At 44.7% G+C, this 20,114-nt stretch overlaps 1 protein-coding gene across 2 annotated transcripts in view; it reads left to right on the plus strand.

Annotated features, from left to right (window-relative positions):
• The first annotated feature begins 17,744 nt into the window (after positions 1–17,744).
• The window catches only part of LOC138480766 (V-set and immunoglobulin domain-containing protein 4-like), a 46,462-nt gene continuing 44,092 nt past the window's right edge, over positions 17,745–20,114 (plus strand). Inside the window, exon 1 of one of the 2 annotated variants that reach the window (XM_069612510.1) lies at positions 17,745–18,128. In XM_069612510.1, coding sequence (XP_069468611.1) covers positions 18,074–18,128 — 55 coding nt within the window. In that variant the 5' untranslated portion in view covers positions 17,745–18,073. The remainder of the gene's footprint in view (positions 18,129–20,114) is intronic. The other variant, XM_069612509.1, reaches the window with a different exon arrangement.

Below are 20,114 nucleotides of genomic sequence, written 5' to 3' on the forward strand. Positions count from 1 at the left end.
TACAACAGCACTCAGCAGTGGCAAGAAGAGAAAAGTCAAGTAGCACCAAGATCTGAGTGTCATCCACATATGAGAAACACTGAAACCCAAAAGAGTGAATCAGTTTAACAAACACCTGAATATAGATATTAAAGTGAATAGGGGAAAGGGCAGGGCCTTAGGGAACACCACAGGTGAAGGGCCTATAAGGTCAGATAAAAGGAGAGAGAGAAAGAGACAGAGCGCTCAGAAAGAAATGACCCAACCCATTCCAGAACCAGGCCACAGACACCTGCGAAAGAGAGCCGCTCCATGAGGATGCCATGGTCCAAGGTGTCAAAAGCGGCAGAGAGGTCCAGTAGGATCAGGGCTCCAATACACCCCTTATACACAATTTTGGCAAGATCATAAACCGCAGACACCAGGACCAATTCTGTACGCCGGCCATGCCGAGAACCGGACTGGAAAGGGTCAAGCAAACCGGAATCTTCCAAAAAGGAGTGAAAAAGAGGTGTTACCAGAGCTTCCAGAGGTTTCATAGGAAAAGAAAGAAGAGAGATTAGAGGAAGGTTAGAAGAAATTGAAAGATCCAAATTAGGTTTTTTAAGAAGAGGGTTGATCAAAGCTTGTTTAAGTCTAGCAGGAATTTGAGAATTAGAAAAAGACAGATTGACAGCCGTGGTGACTAGAGGTGCAACAGCAGGGATGAGAATATTAAGCATGCTGAGTGGAATAGGTTCTACATGGGAGGCTGATTTCATGTTACAATTATCTCAAATAACAAAAAAAACCAGGAAGGTGGACCAGGCATGCAGAGACTGCCTAGGAGCCATAGCATCTGCTGGGGAAACCGTCAAAGCCAAATGGCTGGCAAGCGTCTAACTAATGATGGCAATTTTATCATTAAGAAATATGGAAAGAGAGCCACAGAGTGTTTGTGAAGGAATCGCCTGATTAATGGAAGGAAGGGACGAAAGGGACTGGAACAATTTGAAAAGTTCCTATGGGGAATAAACTGCAGCTTCCACACGAGAAGCAAAATAGGAATATTTAACGTGTGCTGTAGCATGTTGATATAAAGCAGTAGCTTTACGTAAAGCAAGACGCCCAGACGTGCTATGGGGCAGTATGATATCCACCATGTCCGCACTGTAAGAGGATTCAATTCAGCACTACAGCCAAGTCAACGCCTAGTCTAGAATACTGAGTGAAAACCCTTATTGATGTATTTTTATGTCCAGTTCATGCGTTCTGGATGACTACCCCTATATAACACCCCTCCCTTGGAATCCCCCTGACCCCACTGAGCCAAGAAGTAGTTCTGTTTTGCAAGTTAAAAGGTTTATTTGATAATTTAAACAATATATATTATATCACGCTTTATAATAAATTAATAATTGGATATCACACTTAATCTGGTATGATAAAGATTAACAACGGAGAATCTGGCACTAGTACCCTTCTTTATAATCAATGATAAGTGGTTATAGGATGGATAAGATAGCAACAATACTTTTATGGTTTCCAATGGATGCAATGTGGAATGAAATGCAATACAGAAAATAACTTGATAGGATTTCAGCAAAAGACAATGTAATCACTTTCTTATACAATTCACCCCCCCTTTTATGCAATGCAAGGAAATGGAAGGAAGGCACACAGTTCTCAGAAATGCAATCAAATGTAATTCAGTTCACCCCAGCAACTTAGACTACAGAAGTTGAAAACACAGGCAAAATGCTTTGATATGTGCTGGCAATGGAGTGAAAATATGTTAAAATGCTTTTAATTCCCTCTAGAGGTTCAGGGTGAGTGGTATCTAGTTAATATTAGTCCAGGCTCACACTAGCAATGGTTCAGGGATAATTAGCAGGTTAAACGAATTTCTGGCAACTGAAAGGCAAGCAGCAGCAGATTTTTACACGAGGAGAAATTTGCAAATCGCGGTAAAATGTCAAATCACGGCTAAATTTGTGAATGCGCCGAGCGCGATTACAGAGGAACTACAAGGACTATCACTATCGTTTTGGGGTCCTAGGAAAGCCTAGGATCTCAGCTTCCAGATGAAAGTTACTGCAAGTCTACTAGCACAAACGGACGTGGAGATATGAGCAATTGATTAAAGGTCGTTTTTCAGATTGAAATTTTAAAGTTCACAAAGACAAGTGCAGCTTGCAACTAGAAGATGACAAGTGACAGCTTTACAAATGACAGGTGACAGTTAGGAGACAGTTCTACTTAGATTAAAATAGGATTGAATTATATTATTTTAACTAAGAGATTGGTTCTGCACAGTTTTGCTATGTACTCACAATATATTTAGAAATATGCCTTGCCACGGATCTGGTCAGGTTTAGGACTGGACTCTGGTCTCTGCACTTCACAGTGATCTGGGTCAGCTCTCTCTGGTTCTGCTAACAGGTCAGCTCTACTCTGCTGGTCTGGTCTGGGTCTCTGAAGTTGATGGAGGTAAAGTATGGATCTTCCCGGCAGAGCTTCCAGCTGAAAATGGATTTGAAGGTCCCTATCTGTCCTGTCTCTCTGCTTGTATGTGTTTTTTTTAATGGGTGTGTGTGAGCAGCACCGCTAGCCAGCCCCTCTCCACTTATCATTGGCCAAGCTTTCATTTCTCCCCTGATTGGGGGAGCTAAATTGTGTCAGAGTGATGTCATTTTACAGCCTGCAGAAAGTCCACTCCTCCTGTCAACTTACACACAAATCTAGATTTGAACCAAATACATATTTGCAGAGGTACATATTGTTTTAAAATCATATGCATCCCTCACATATCACAGGAGGTATCTCCTGTTCAAACTCTGCTCTTCCTGGGAGCTTGCATTCAGAAATGGCAATATTTTGCACTTTTTAACTGGTTTGCAATTCCGGACATTACCCCAAATTTACACACATGTGCGCAAGGAGTATGGACATTAATTGATGAAGTGTCAGATTTTTCACATGCACACATTTTGAGTAATATCCTCTTTTCCGCTAAAACTCCCCTGAACATGCCACCGGTTCGAAAAACCTCTTAAAATGTGGGCAGAAAAATCACAAGAATTATGGTATCATTTAAATAATTTTCACAAGTCCGTACTATGAGTTATTCATCTTTTTCTAAAACCATATTCTGGCTATAGAGGTGTGTCTTTTCAGGTCACATGGTACAGAAACCAGTCTTTCCAGTTTCTGCCAAGCTCAGAGACCCTGCCACTCCCAGCTTCTGCCAAGAGGAAGCTGTTTTACGACATCTGCAATAAAACATTTGCCTGAGTCAGGACAGTGCTTTGTTCAGAGCTCCTGTATTCTGTGGGGCTCCCCTTAATTCAATTATCAGAGAGATGGCATATTCTTAGTGTGGCCAGCAAAAGGCAGATAGGTCTGGGAACACAGCTGTGACTCAAGTTTCACTCCTGATGGGGGTGGCTGGTGGGCAGAATCCAGTTCCTTAAGCCAAGTTTCAGATACAATGTCACTTTTTGTTCCCCAGTTTCTGCATTCAAATAAAACTAAACATTTTTACATATGCAGCTAGAATGCTGATTCTAAGTTTAAAACTATGACATTTAAACAATTTCAACCTATGTGACACTCAAAAGTAGGTCACTCAGTCAATTTGAACATTTAGATTTGTAGTGTCTTTCAGTCCAAATTTACTTAAACTGCTGAAATCCACAGCTCAGCCAGTCTTGTTATACACCTTCAAGTCACTTCAGAATATAACTTTACATTGGATCCACCTCTCAGTAAGTCTTTCTTTGGCTTGCTTTGGGTTCATTTATTCAGTTTTCTACAAAATATGGTGGTTTTAAAACGCCGGCTTTTGGATAGTGGTGAGTACTGGTACTGCACCCCTTTTTGGGATTTAAGAAAATGAATTCCCAACAGTTATGGGTTTGCTTTTGGCAATCAGCATTGCCATTCCCAATGGTTTCAGACTACTGTGTGGGTAGTCCAATGGTGGTTTTAGGCAGTGTCCTTCTGTGCCCATAACATCGGCAAAAATGAGTGGCAGCCTATTCTTCATGCATTTCCCTGTGCATTTTCTGGGAAGCTCTGGCCATCATGATGTTTTCATGTCAGTACTGCACAGTTTTGAGGTAGGGCTCGGATGCATGGGTAAATACATCCCACAGCACTGCGTGCCTCCCAGCTAGGGGAAGACTACCAAGATCGGCTGTAAACCAAGGATCAGTGTGGAGACCACAAGGTCTGGATGGTTTAAGTGATTAACAGTGGTAAACACTGCTAAAGAGAGATCCATCAAATCACAGGGGGAGTCTACAGGAAGTGAGCCAGTGATACCAGAGGAGATATGAGCACCTCCAATATTGTGCCAGCACTGTGAGGGGGGTAAGGGAAGAGCTTGAATCAGGGAGGTGGGAGACACATTAACCGAGAAGGGAATGACCACATGGTCAGACCAAATAACAGGCAGCTGGGGCAAATGTGTGACTATCCCACCAGCACACCACTCCATATCACCACACCACCATGCCATATCACCACACCAAACCACACCACCTAAACTGCCATACAACTCCACTGTACACCACCACTCCACACTATGACCTCACCACTCCACACCACTACATCACAACATCCCTAACCAACATTACACAACCACTCTGAAACACCACCAGTTTACATCGCAACACATCCCCACACCCCCACTCATGCCACTACTCTACATCAGCACCACACCCCTTCACCTATGCACCCACAACCATTTCACATGACCATTCCACATCATCAATCTACACCATCATTCCACACCACCACTTCTCTGCACATCACTACTCCACACCCCAACTCCACTCCACCATTCTGCCACTCCATAAAACTACACCACTCCACACCACCTTTGTACCGATTCCACCACACCCTTTCATCCCACCACACCACTCCACCATTCACTCCACACCACCATGCCATATGACAACCATATCCCACCACAGATACACCTTGACAAAATAAGACGCTGACTCCACACTACCACCAAAACTGCACACCGCCACTATACACCACCACTCCACCCCACCCACCCCCCACCACCACACACTACCACTCTATGACACCACTCTATACCACCTCTCCATATCAGCACCACACCCACACCACCCTACCAGTTTGGGATGTTTATATCCAGCAGCTTCATCTGGAAGAACATTGGCCCCTGAGCTGCAGGTAAGTTCAGGCCTTCAGGCCTGTACCACCGGCAAAAAGTACTTCCCCTTAACTTAATTTATAAGGATCCCCTACCCTTAATTTTAACTAATTTCTCCTAACCACCCTGCCCTTAATTTTAATTAATTTATCCCAATCCCCCCTCCCCGATGTAGTAAACGCTGCTTTGTAAGTTAGCCATACTAGAACTGTACTGATTAAGTTAACAATGTTTTTGAATTCAGCCACACTAGAACAATACTGATTTGGTTGACGGTGTCTTGCATCTAGAACTGTACTGATTTAGTTCTCGCTGCCTTCGAATTCGGCCACACCAAAACGGTACTGGTTTAAACTCTGCCACTTTTAAATATAGGCACACTAGAGCTGCTCTGGAACACCCTTGCTGCTTTTGAATTTTGGCCACCTTAATTCTATGCTGATTTTGTTTCTGCTGCTTTTGAACATAGCCATTCTAGAGATGCAATGATTTAGCCCCTGCTGTCCCTGGATTCAGCTGCTCTAAAATGGCAACAACTAGCTTCCTGCTGTTCTGAACTTATCCAGTTTAAAACTGTTTTGGTCTAAACACGGCTGCTTCTGAAATTGGCAATTGTTGGGGCAGTACTGATTGGGTTTCTATTACTTGAATTTAGCCTATATGGTGCTGCACTGATTTAATCTCAGACCCTTATGAATTTTGGCCACTTTGGAACTGTACTGGTTTTATCATTCATTGCCCTCGAAACTCGCCCCACCTCAGAATACTCCATAAACTAAGAAACAGCACACCAAAGGATGGCTTTAACTGCTTTAACCAAAAATCATATGAGGTCCTGACAAATGCGGGCCTCCCTCACCCTATAACCACAGCAAGGGATTTGACACTGTGTTAAGCCAACAAATGTGGTCAATGCCATTTGGTATATGCCCAACTATATGCATAACCAACATAATTAGAACCAACAGGACCTACCAAAAATCAGTGAGCCCCTACAACCAGGACGCCTACCAGCAGAACAGCTTGATGCACAACCACAACGTCAATAGCCCACCAATGCACAACAATCACGAAACATCCACAACTACCAAGATGCCCCGATACAAGAATGACACACAAACAAGGATGGAAAACATAACAAAAAAGACAAACGGACCCCCACACCAAACAACAAGAACAACCTACTGGAATTCACAACACCTTTAAAAATTGCCACCAACACCAAGTAAACAAACTAAATAACCAGACTAAGACTGGAACAAAGACATCATACATCTCCCACTACTTCTCCACCTACTAGCCAGCCACACCAGAAATCAGCCCACAACTAAGGGCCTAGGCAACACTAGTGCAGACCCCAGTGTACTATCAAACCACAGACCACAACACACAGAACCCAGAATGGGGAAAACAGTTTTGGAGAGACTCCTAGAAGAACTGGTGCTTGATTGGACTCCCTCACCACCCACAAAAGTTACATAACCAGAGATTGGAAAAAAGACCACCAAGACAACCAAACATCTAATTACAATGAATTGGAACAGAGAAAACCATTGTCCATAATAATGAAATTCCTCAACGAAGAGACAGATGAGACAACCGCACATCTGACAATAAACAGGCCAACCCAACAGAGTCAAAATACAGACAAACGCCGTTCACACCGAAACACCATAAATAACTCCTAACAAAGAACAAGCCAAACTACATACACTACACTGAAGCCTGCTCAACGTGTGATCTATGGCATAGCGATCTAAGTCTCTCTGTGCCTCAGAGAGGACCAGCTTCACCTCACTGATGAGGCCCACAAAGGCCAAAACACGTGTCTAGGGTTGTTAATGGTAATCTTGCTCACAGAAGAATTGCCTCACATTTCATTGTTTGACTGCCTTTGAGAGTGGGACCAGACTGATATGCAAATGGATATTGCTTCTTTGTGAAGGGTGCAGTGACCTAAAACGTGGTTGTAGACTTTCCTGAGTGGAAGAAATTACATACAACAGGGTACTTGACCCATGTTCGTTCTCAGTAGAGGGGCTCCCACACCCTTGCTTAATTTGTTTCACCCTAAGTAACCCATGGAAATCTAGACATGAACCCCTTTCTCACTGTGCCTAGGAGAGGCTCAGCTTCACCTCACTCAGGAGTCCCAACAAGGTTGAAACGTGTATGGGGTTGCTGATGGTACTCTTGTTCAAAGGAGAATTGCCTAGCATTTTGTTGCTGGACTACCATTGAGGCTGGGAGCAGTCGTATATGAAAATTGATATTTCTCCTTTTTGAATGGTGCAGTGAGGTTCTGGGTGGAAGAAATTCCATAGAACTGGGTATTTGATGCATGTTTGTTCTCTGTAGAGGGTTTCACACACCATTAATTAATTCACAAAACAGAAATGTATGATGTCCTATGAGAAGGAGGTATGAACGCTCTATACTCCATAGAAAGATGGCTCTCAGACAACTACATCACTATCTCCCATCACTCCATACCCGACTATCACAAACTATTAAAATCTAAGAGAGAAACCGGAGGAGGAATTCCTCTAGTGCACAAAAATCACATCATCTCCACACTACTACCATCAACTGTCATAGAAGATTGCAAATCACTCCTAGTAAACCTTAATCTCAATGACCAATTCAAATTACTCTTCCTTCTGATCTTCAGACCACCCACCTATAGCCTTAATTTTGCAGCAAAACTCACTAACGCCAGGGACGTTATTTAGTGGTCGCCAGAGGTCGCAACTGCGACCTCTGTGGTCTCCCTTGCGACCTCTAAAAAAAAATATATGCACCATGTGGGTCTTTACTTCTGGACTGGCTGCCTTTCTTGTTCAGGCCCCTTAGAAAAAGAAGAAAAAGAAGAACAGGAGTGCCAGAAGTCTGACACATTCAGCGCTGACCCTAAATAAGAAAGAATGGGAATACGAAATAATGTGTCTTTCTGCGATTCTATACAATAATTGCTAGACTCATTAAAGGTTTATTTGAGGCACACTTCAGGGAGTGAGTCACTGATTTTGTCTGTTCTTAAACGCCTCAACTCAGCCTTTCATCCTTCTGAGGTCGATAAATGAGTACCAACACAGGTTGGGTGATATTGGCTGTATATTTTTTCTATATAAAGCGCCTAAGCGTAAGTGCTATATAATAATACATCATTATCATTTGGTCATGGACGTCTGCTTGCATTCACAGTAATTTGGTAATATGGGCCTATACACACTGATCTTAACGATACATATGGCGATCCATTCTTATATGAAATGTATATCACATTATAGTGATATTGTAACCATATTTTTCCGTAGTGTATAATGCTGTGATGCCACTTCCTGTTTTGTCAACGGGTGAAAGGTTGTATTCCATCACTACCCGCGATATCACTTTGGGGTGTGGTCAAATGACATCACTTCCTGTGATGTCATCGGGGGGTCAATAGTCATGTGTTCTCACTTCCGCTACCCCAGGCATCTTGGTGAAATGACGTCCCTGACTAACGCCAAACCTAACCTTTCTACAAATCTCAATAACATAATTGTTCTGGGAGATTGCAACATTCAGTTAAAAAAAGTAAATGAAACCACAGCAAACTCCCTCTGCGCCCTACTAGAAACTCTTTATCTCAAACAAAGAGTGAACGGGCCAACTCAAAAAGCTGGACACACACTAAATGCAATTCTCTGCAGGGATGGACTTTCGACCGCCACCTCTCCGGTACCAATCATCTGTAGTGACCATCATATGAGCCCTTTCACTGTCTAAATCCCAGGCCCCATGATGCACAAAAACACACAACTGCCAGCGATAATCAAAAGAAACTTGAAAAGACTTGACCTAGAAACTTTAACACACATATTAGAAACTACCAAACCAGACACCTCCCACCTAAACAAAATGACACCAGACACAGTTGAAAAGAACTTTCACACCTGTGTCACAGATGTGTGAAACCAACTAAAACCCTTAAAACTTTTCAAACCCACACCAAAATAAATCGCAACAAAATGGTCACAAAGGAATTAAGGGAACTGAAAAAACTAAACGGAAATTAGAAAAGTGAGGGTGGAATTACTACAACCAAATAGAGAAAATTAACTACCAGTGACAGATCCGTCTTTACAAATCGACAGTTCTGAAAGTCAAGAAAGCATGCATGCCGCGAGAAGCAAATCAGCCACCCTATTAGACAGAAACATGGTCCACCTAAGAGCAAAAATAGAAACAATGCGGCATATCCCGCAGGACCATGAACAGACAAACTATTAAAAAATACCAACATAGCTGTATCTCCCAGTGACCCATACCCACTGGATATCTACAAAAATCTAATCACCCACTGTCACGCTCACCTGGTCTCCACGGGGGCATTGTTTGAAGCTGCACAAATGAAGTCTTCTCTGGCGTTGTACGGGGTGAATTAGGGTGCTTGCGAGCGCATCTTCTCCCTCACTATCACTTCCCAGGAGCTTTTGCCTTGGGTTTTTGAACGGTGGACTCTCTGGCCTGCGATCTAGCAGGGGAGCGTTATGCTCAGTCTTCCCTGGATCAAGTTGCTTCACTGATCCTCCGGGCTGTAGCAGAGTCTTGAATAGCTGGACTCAGCAGGTAAGTCTCTATTCCAATTGGTGCTTGGTATAGATGTTAAATGTCCTTATTGCCCAAGTTTTGACTTGTCGATTCTTTCTTTCCGGTGCGGCCTTGGGCGATTTTTAGATGAAGATTTGCCTCTTCCTAAAAACACGGAACAGTATTCCTGCGTGTGAGTATTAGCGTGGATGGAGTTGAATGCTTTTTATATGGTTTCTTTTCGTGCGCAACTGACCTGCTGTTATTGTCTTTTTTCTACAATGCAGGTGCAGCGCGGCTCTGGAGCAGCGATCGGATGGACCGCTTCAGAGGAAGTCCCAAAAGAATGAAGACTCTAGGTGAGTATTATTTGTCTATGCAGATACCTTTCTCTCTGCAGGTGCGGCGGTCCGGAGAGCAGCGCAAAGTGCGGCCTTTTGGATGGAATGCTTCAGGTAAGGCCCCAATTGCTGTGTTAATTCCTGTTCTTTTCTTTCCTTTCTTCTCAGGTGCTGATGGATCGTGATCTCTTGGATGGGCATGGCTGTTGAAGTTCGAGTCAAGACAGACACGGTGAGCCTTACGCTGCAGGAGTGCAGAATAACGCAAAGCGTGTTCTGTCTGCAGGGTGTGGTTTAAATAGCCTTGCAAGTAGTTCCAGGTAAAGTAGTCCCTTAGCCACACCCTGCCATTTCAGGTAAAGTAGTCCCTCAGCCACACCCATGGTAGGCAGAAAGGCTCAGCCTCACTAGGCTGAGTATGTAGTCCCATGCAGTTCAGCACATATTATGAGCCTGGCACCAACGGCGCCAGGACTGAGTCCAGGAAATCCTATGACACTCCTTTGGGGCTTGATAAGCCCTTATGGGTGCCAGTATGGGGTGGGCCCATCAGTTCCAGAGGTTTGGGAGTATGCACCATGACACCCACAAAACACCAGCCCTCTACATCCGACAAATAATGAACCTATCAATAAACACTGCAATAGTACCAAAGTTGTTCAAATCAGCGTACATCAAGCTTCTCCTAAAAGATGAGATGAAAAATACAGATGACCATACTAATTACAGGCCCATAACAAACCTACCGTTCCCAGCGAAAACTCAGTAGAACCACATGTACAAAGAACTACTCAATAATCTAGAAAGCAATGGAATACTTGACCAACTCCAGGTCGGTTTCAGATCCATAAGAGGATCAGAATCAGCACTCCTTTCCATATGAGATGACCTACAAATTAACGTGGACAACAACACCCATTTGGCCCTCGTACTTTTGAACATATCAGCTGCATTCGATACAATCAGGCACACAGTCCTAATCAAGAGACTGGAGGATTCTGGCATACAAAGCTCCACATTGCAATGGCGGAAAGAACCGACATTCCACCATTCATTTGAACACAAAAAATATTGCATGCCGTGTACCACAAATATCAAGCCATTAAGCCTCTCCCTCCTCCTTTTCAACATCTATATGACTCCCCTAATGATACTCTTTCAATCCCATGGACCGACAACCTACAACAACACAGACGGCATTCAACTCATCTTCAAGATAACTAACGACAATGACCCTGACAACATCCTCAATAAATGCCTCAACTACATAAACACCTGGATGACAAAAAACTACCTCAAAGTGAACCCAACCCCAAGAAAACAGTTCCACACAGACATTCCTTGCATGGCCCCGACAATTGGAACCCAACCAGAGACATCCACAGAGATAGAAAATCTGGTAATCCTCATGGACAACGGCCCCACCTTAGAGCCACAAGTCAACTCAACAGCTAAAAAAAAAATGTCTACCTCCTCCCATCAATAAGAGGGATGCTCTCTTAGCTCTATTTCCGAAATAGAACCCTCGCAAACATCTCCTTGGTATTATCAAGGATAGACAACGCAAATAGCCTGTACCTGAGAATGGTACAAATAACCAGAGATCATCCAAAACCAACTAACACTTCTTCTCTCCCAAACAACCCACACTCCTCACCTACAAGACAAGCCCAGAGGGCTAGTGAACAAACCCACCAAAACACGCAAACCACACATCACTCTAACCAAGTTAAAAGCTCAACCACTACAGATAACAAACAAGTCAAACACTGGATAGTCCCCTTCCCGATACAACATGCCCTGTTCACAAAACAAAGCACACCCATAATGCTCATGCGAACAGACACCAGTTGCTCCTGGTTCAGCATGCATGAACAGATGCGCCCAACATTTATCAAATCCCTCGCTCCCTCGCTTACCAACCCTACCCACTTTTCCTTGCACAGCCATGTGAGCACCTGTAGAACATGAAAATGGCAGAGGTGCATAGTATAAATCAATTTAACAGAAACAGCACAATACATCATAACCAATCCACATGACAACCACGCTCCCACATCACTCCACACCACAACTCCACAACAACACTACACACCAACACTCGATACCACCACACCCCACTTCACCCACCACTCCACACTACCACACCATCCCAAAACTGCACACCACCACTTCACTCCACACCACCACCAAACCCCACTGCACCTCTCCCCACCACTTCACTCCACCACGCATCGTCACCACCTATCCACACCACCATATCATGCATCCACTTCACCACTCCACCACTCAATGCAGCCACACCACTCCATGCCCCATATCATTCCATGCCACCACACCACTGCCCTCCACATAACTTCACCACACCAATCAAAAACTCCACCACACCCCTCTAAACCACAACACCACATGACCAACACACTCCTATACCCGTACAAAACTCTTATATAACTAAATTGCACCACCACTACAGCTCTGCATGACCATGCTACACTAGCAGGTCACACCAACACTCCACACCATACCATACCATCACATCACTCCACACCACTGCTCCACACCCATCTACACCACCACTATACATGTTCACCCTGCATCATAACTCCACACCAACACTCCACACCAACACTCGATACCACCACACCCCACTTCACCCACCACTCCACACTACCACACCATCCCAAAACTGCACACCACCACTTCACTCCACACCACCACCAAACCCCACTGCACCTCTCCCCACCACTTCACTCCACCACGCATCGTCACCACCTATCCACACCACCATATCATGCATCCACTTCACCACTCCACCACTCAATGCAGCCACACCACTCCATGCCCCATATCATTCCATGCCACCACACCACTGCCCTCCACATAACTTCACCACACCAATCAAAAACTCCACCACACCCCTCTAAACCACAACACCACATGACCAACACACTCCTATACCCGTACAAAACTCTTATATAACTAAATTGCACCACCACTACAGCTCTGCATGACCATGCTACACTAGCAGGTCACACCAACACTCCACACCATACCATACCATCACATCACTCCACACCACTGCTCCACACCCATCTACACCACCACTATACATGTTCACCCTGCATCATAACTCCACACCAACACTCCACACCACCCCTTCACCCCTGAACTTCTACGCCCCCAAAACACACCACACTCCCACTCCCCACCACAATACCACCACTCCACAAGCACACCATTAGAACCACACCACCACATTACCACCAATCCAAATCACCACTCCACACCACACTCTATACCACCCCTGCACCACACTGCTCTACACCGCCAAATCAATGCCCCATGCCACAAAACTACCATGCCACACAAAGAACATACCCCTGCACCTCCACACCTCCGCTCCATAGCACAAATACCCACCACCAGCATATCTCCATGCTATCACTCCACATAATCACCATCACCACTCCATGCTGCCACTACATGCCACCACATCACCACACCAAACAAATACACTCCACTCCACAACTCTACACACCATACCACTCCAATGGTCCACTACACAGCACCATTCCTCCACACCACTCTACCACTGTACGACTCCGAACCATTCTACCCCATCACCAATCTAACCTGCCCAGTCTAACTGCAGCCAGTACTCTACCCCCTGCCTCTCTACTTCTCTGCCAACCCTCTATGCCCACATGCTTACCTTAAACATTCCAAACATGTCTGCAAGTTATTGTTTCACTAGACGTAAGACTATGTGTAGACTTGAACTCCATCACTGCAGGAAGGAAAGAACCAGAAGACAGGATTCTCTGTCCATGCCCCAAGACTCCAACCTCCCCCCATCGACATCAGTCTTGCTCCCTCGCTTCTACACTTCAAGAAGGAGCTCAAGATCCTCCTCTTCAAGGAATGGCTCCTCGCTACCTCCTAGGTCCACACACCCTACACTGCCTTCCCTAACTGAGAATGAGTAATCTGCTCAATGCTGTTTCCTCCCATGGTTTATTAATTGATTGATTGATAGTTTATTTGCATTACGCCTATACACAATATTTTTCAAAGCGCTTCAAGGTAAGGGAGGGAGCAGGGGAAAATACAATGACATTCTTGCAAGGCCTTGAGACATTAAGAATGTGAAATTTACTATCGTACTAGGCCTGGTGACATTTCAGACAGTGCAAGAGCTATGACAAAGATAAGGAGGGGAGGAGGGCGGGTGGGGGATGAGTACAGACAAGTGACTATCGTACTAGGGCTAACAACATTTCTGGTAGAGCCGGAGATTGACAAGAGGTGCAGGGCGGGGAGAGGAGGGAGGAGGAGCGGCACAAAAGTAGCGACTAGCATACTAGGCCTGGTGACATTTCAGATAGTGCTGGAAGGGAGGGTGAGGAACAAACAAAGAGGGAGAGGGAGGAAAACAAAACAAGCTACTATCGTACTAGGTCAGATGACATTTCGGATAGAGTAAGTGCAAAGATATAGTAAGGGGAGGGGGGAGAGGGAAAAGGAAAGGGAGACGAAGAGACGACTGAGAACCGGTGAGTGTAGTGAAAGAGAAGAATAGGCAAGAATGGGCAGGGGGGAGCAAAGTACAACAGGCAGGCAAACATACATCACAAGCATACAGCAGGGGGCGGAGAAGCGAAGTACAGCAGGCAGGAAAAACAGACATCACAAGCATATAGAAAGGGGGGAGCAAGGTACAGCAGGCAGGCAAAACAGACATTACAAGCATATAGAAAGGGGGAGCAAGGTACAGCAGGCAGGCAAAACAGACATTACAAGCATATAGAAAGGTCGGAGCAAAGTACAGCAGGCTGGCAAAACAGACATCACAAGCATATAGAAAGGGTGGGTGGCAAGGTACAGCAGGCAGTCAAAACAGACATCACAATCATATAGAAAGGGGGAGCGAGGTACAGCAGGCAGTCAAAACAGACATCACAAGCATACAGAAATGGGGGGAGCGAGGTACAGCAGGCAGGCAAAACAGACATCACAAGCATACAGCAAGGGGGGGCCTGCAAAAATGGCACATCATGTTTACATACACAACCAGATTTGAAACTAATCTAGTACATAAAATCTAGTACATAACAAACAGCCAGATTTGAAACTAAGCTAGTACATAACAAACAGCCAGATTTGAAACTAAGCTAGTACATAACAAACATCCAGATATGAAATAGCAACCAGAGTCAGATGATAGCAGTGGGTGCTAAAAATGCAATCCAATCAGGAATGCAAACATGGGGGACAAGCAGAGAAGGAAACTGAAAGTCAGAAGAGGGTAGAAGCATGTCCAGAAAGGAGGGAACTAACCCATAGTTGTCGAGGCATGGGGTAAGTGAGGTAGCAGCATTCAAATGCAGAAGTGACGAGAAATTACCTCAGCAGCGTTCTGGTAGCGGACAGGGAGCAGACAGGGACCATTGTTATGGGCCTTAGTTGCTGGTGCCAGCTCCCGCCTCCCGGTGACCCTGATTGGGCTAGATAGGAAGTCAGTGCCCAATCACTGCCCAGACTGCATGCACACATAGAAACCACCAGATGGTAAAATGGGGGCAGCCATCTTGAAAGTAGGCAGGGTCCAGGCAATACAGTAGAAAAGAAATCACCAGAGCACTGTGCACAAACAGATCTTCAAATGTGCAGGTGCTGATGATAAGTGAACACGGCGGTGAGCAATGAAAGCATCAAGAAAGAATCCTGCTTTCAAACGGGCCATGTTGCGCACCGGAATGCAAATGTACAAATGTGCACTATTTTAAACACACAATTCAAGAAAGTGCAGGCAAACGTGGGGAAATGAAGATTCAAACCATTGCAGGCATAGCTTCTTTGTGGAGCTGGAAGCCAGCACCCAGTACAGCAGTCAGCGATGAAGATGAAGTCATCAATGCTTGCTTGTAAATCACTTGCTGACAAACTGCCTGCCCTCTCCTGTTGTTAGCTCACTGCTCCCTTGTTTCTCTGCTTCCCTCACTGTGCTTCCCGCCTTATGATTGTAAAGTGTTCCATTGCTTCCCGAAGCTAGGTCCATGCTCAATAAATACCCTAAAAATATTAACTATAATAATATTAATAATAATAAAGCTATTTCTAGAATGCATCGAATTGCTGGTATATCCCAGGCTGCTTCTGAAGCCCAAATGTCTGGAGTGCAATCAATAGCAGTAGTTAGTGACTGCATGGCAAATATTCTTATTGGCTGAGAGAAGGTAAATAATGACATTCATGGGCTAAGAGGTGTTATTGTTCACAACTTTTAATGCTAATCAGTTTTTCCATCTGGGAAGCAAGAATGGCAAAGTAGACTGCTAGGATTCAGACCTATGACCTCAAGTTGCACTCAGATCTCTAAAGGAGTGCTTACACTCTGGGACTATATTCCTACCAACATTCTTCCCATGTTATTAGGAAATTGGAGGTTGGTAAGTAGTGCTATGCAAAATGATGCCCCCTGCAAAATATGATAACTGGGCTCATGAGTTTGGTTCGCTAGAGGAGTAAGTGTCCACATGATTGCAATATAGGCCTTTGGATGAGTGTGCATTAATATAGGGCTTTGAGCCGGATTCCTAATGATTGTGAGTGCTGTAATAATATAGACATATGGACTGAGGGAGGCGTCATTATCACTGGACACCAAGTTATAGCCTGAGGCGAAGCCGAGAGTCATGATTTGGTAAAGCGTTGTTAAATCAAGCGGTAATGGCCCTCCCATGGTCTACAACGATATTAGCGAATAGTGATCACAGCAATACAGGTGGTGAAGTAAAATACGTTAGTATATTGAAAGTGGTTTCATTTTTCAATAGTTAAATAGCTTGACTGTCTTCAAAAGATAAAATGTAATGAGAAGCTGCATAACTACGGTTCCCGAGGGCGTTCAACCTACCAGCGCTGTGAGGTCATACCAATGATATGTAAGGCGCTATATAAACGCCAAATAACATAACATAAACTCAACTTCCTTTGCATCCCAATCCCATAGAAAGTCTAATAATATCACCAGTGGGGAGTCGCGTCTCCTCATCAACATCTCATTCAATTACTTACCTAATCATACAGAAGACCACTCCAGTCACCCCTCCTCTTCCTTAAGGAATTATTGAAACACAGTGAGAATAAGAAGGGGGTCTCATCCCACTCACGGTGACATGCTGAATAAAATAGGAACGTACTGGCAGTGTGAGAAGGACAGCAATCCCATGTCGGGAGAAATGCTGGAATGCTGGAAAAAATGACAAAGAAATCACACGGTGGGTGAATGACACAGACAGCACCGAGAAAATGACACAGACACGTATTCTATTACAGTATGACGCCCCTATCAAAGATAATTGCGAAGTATGCAGATAATAACAGAGCGAAATTGACAGAAAGCGCTTTTGCAATACCTGAAAAAATTTGATTGATAAAAAAAAATGGACAAATGAGATCATCCTGATAGGGACAATAACAGAACGCGTATCGCCTGCACCTCTGATGGAAAGAGGATGAGCACAGTGCCCCACCCTTTGCACTCCAGTACTGCTGCTATGTGCACAGCCGGAAAGGGGGTCAAGGGTGCAGCAGGCAGAAATCGTCGCTGACCCAGATTCCCGGACTACAGAGGGGTGCGACTAAGAAGTGACTGCAGCCAGTGCGCATGGCACCTCCCTTACACACGAGAGACTGCGGTATGTGAGTTAAGAAGAAGTGAAACCAGAGCCAGGACGCATGCATGGCACTTCCCTTACACACATAGGCGCGGTTTGTGGGTAAAGAAGAGGTGAAACAACAGCTTTTGCGTTGGGCAAGAGAGGAGTTTCAAGGGGCACCGGAATCCTGAACTTTAGGTGCCCTTGAGAAGTATAAAGCGCGCCTCTGCGGTGGCTCTGGACTCTGTTGAAGCCGAGTGCCAACGGACCAGCGAGCAAGTGGAGAGGGCGCTCCTTCTGTAGAAGAGTCGAGAGCTGCACTCCAAGCATTGTGGACAGGAGCCCTGACCATGGCACAGTTACCTGGGTATTTGCTGCTTGCTGCAGGTCTGGCCGTCAGCAACGGTGAGTACACCTATTTGTAGCTACCTTTAAGGTTATATGCTAATACGCACAGTCGAGTGGAGTAGTAAAGTTTACAGTGAAGGCCCTGGCGAACATTTCCAACTAAATGTTAAGCTCAGCTGAACCCAGTGCTCAGTCTCACCTCCAGCGTAGCTAAACCCTCAACTGGGTAAACTCAACCTTTCCCCCTTTAGTGTTCAATACAAATGAGCACTCATTGTATATTATGGGGTTCCTCAAGAGAGTTTTAAGGGAGGCTTGTGAAGAATGCGACAGGGAGTCTTAAAGGGGGCTTGTGAAGTATGCAAAGAGGAGGTCGTTTTAAGGGGGTCTTGTGAAGTACACAACCAGGAGGGAGTCTTAATAAAGGCCTGTGAAGTACGTGACGGGGAGAGAGTCTTAAGGAAGGCTAATGAAGTACATGAGGAAGAGGGAGTCTAAAGAGAGGCTTCTGATGTATGCAATGGGGAGGGACCCTTAAAGGGGGGGGGGGGGCTTGTGCAGCATACGACAGGGATGGAGCTTAAACCCAAACAACCTAAGCCTAAAAGAAGCAAAACCTGGTTTAATGACGACCTTAGAGAACTCAGAAGAAGCAAAAGAGCACAAGAACATCTCCATAGAAGAAAGCCCACCAGCAATAACAAAAAGGAAATGCAGAAACTTTCTAAATTATACAAACAGGAAGTATTTACCCAGAAAGCTAATTCCCTCAACTCGTGTATCACTAATGCCTCCTCAAGTAGCAAAGAATTATTCGCCATCATAAAAGAATTAGAAACCCTGTGCACCCCACAAGTACAGTTATAGCGAACAAAGGATGGTGCACTACCATTCAGGATGCCCTAGCCGCTAAAATAACCACCCTGCAAAACAAAATTAAATTACAAAAAGAAATACTAGCTACCCCATTAAACTCCATGGTCTTACCCACAGTAGACCGTGTCTCGGATATGCCTGAATTCCACTTCACCACAGTAACCACGGAACAAGTACTAAAAACTATAACATCACTAAAACCATCGAATTGTAAAGGAGACTCTTTCCCTGCAAAACTTGTCAAGGACTGCGCTCCCATCCAAGCAACTACCATTACCAATTTTGTCAATGCCTCCTTCAGTACCAATACTATCCCGCCCAATATCAGAGAAGCTTGGGTTACCTCACTCCTCAAAAAACCCACTTTAGACCCCACCATCCCGACTAATTACTGTCTCCTTCCTTCTCAAATGTATAGATAAAATCGCTTATACCCAAATCCAATCCCACCTCGAAAACAACCACCTGCTAGGAGAAAGACAGTCCGGATTCCGTCCAGGCCATAGCACAGAGACAGCTCTGCTGGACCTAAAAAACCAGATGGATGCGGTCAGAGAATCAGGTCAACTATGCTTACTACTATTACCCGACCTGTCTGCGGCATTTGATATAGTAGATCATCAAAAACTCTGACAAACAACTTCAGATTCACCAAGGATGCCCCTTCCTGGATTAATTCATTCCTCTCAGACCACACCTCCAGAGTAGCCATAGGAGTTGTAGCAGCAGACCCCATACCAGTCCCCCTTGGAGTTCCCCAAGGTTCGTGTCTCTCCCCAACGCTATACAATGCCTATACTAAATTATTCTTTGCAGCGCTAGATGCAATGGGAGTAATTTACACTAACTTTGCCGACAACACCCAAATACTTATCCCAATATCAGGAAATGTAGAACAAGACGCCATCCAGATAAACAAAATCTACTCCATCATCCAGAATTGGATGGCAGCAAATAGTCTATGCCTAAATGGAGAAAAAACTGAGATCCTTATTGTAGGCTCTCCCTCTCAATTTCTAAACTTCCCCCCACAATAAACAATAAACATTGACGGCAGCCCCATTACCATTTCCAAACAAGTAAAAACTTTAGGAGTCTATCTAGACTCCAGCCTCACCAGGAACAAACACGTTAATGCCTTTGCATCATCCACTTCATACACAGCCA

Source organism: Ambystoma mexicanum, chromosome 5p, assembly GCF_040938575.1.
Source record: "Ambystoma mexicanum isolate Mex_15411 chromosome 5p, UKY_AmexF1_1, whole genome shotgun sequence".
Classification (NCBI taxonomy): Eukaryota; Metazoa; Chordata; class Amphibia; order Caudata; family Ambystomatidae; genus Ambystoma; species Ambystoma mexicanum.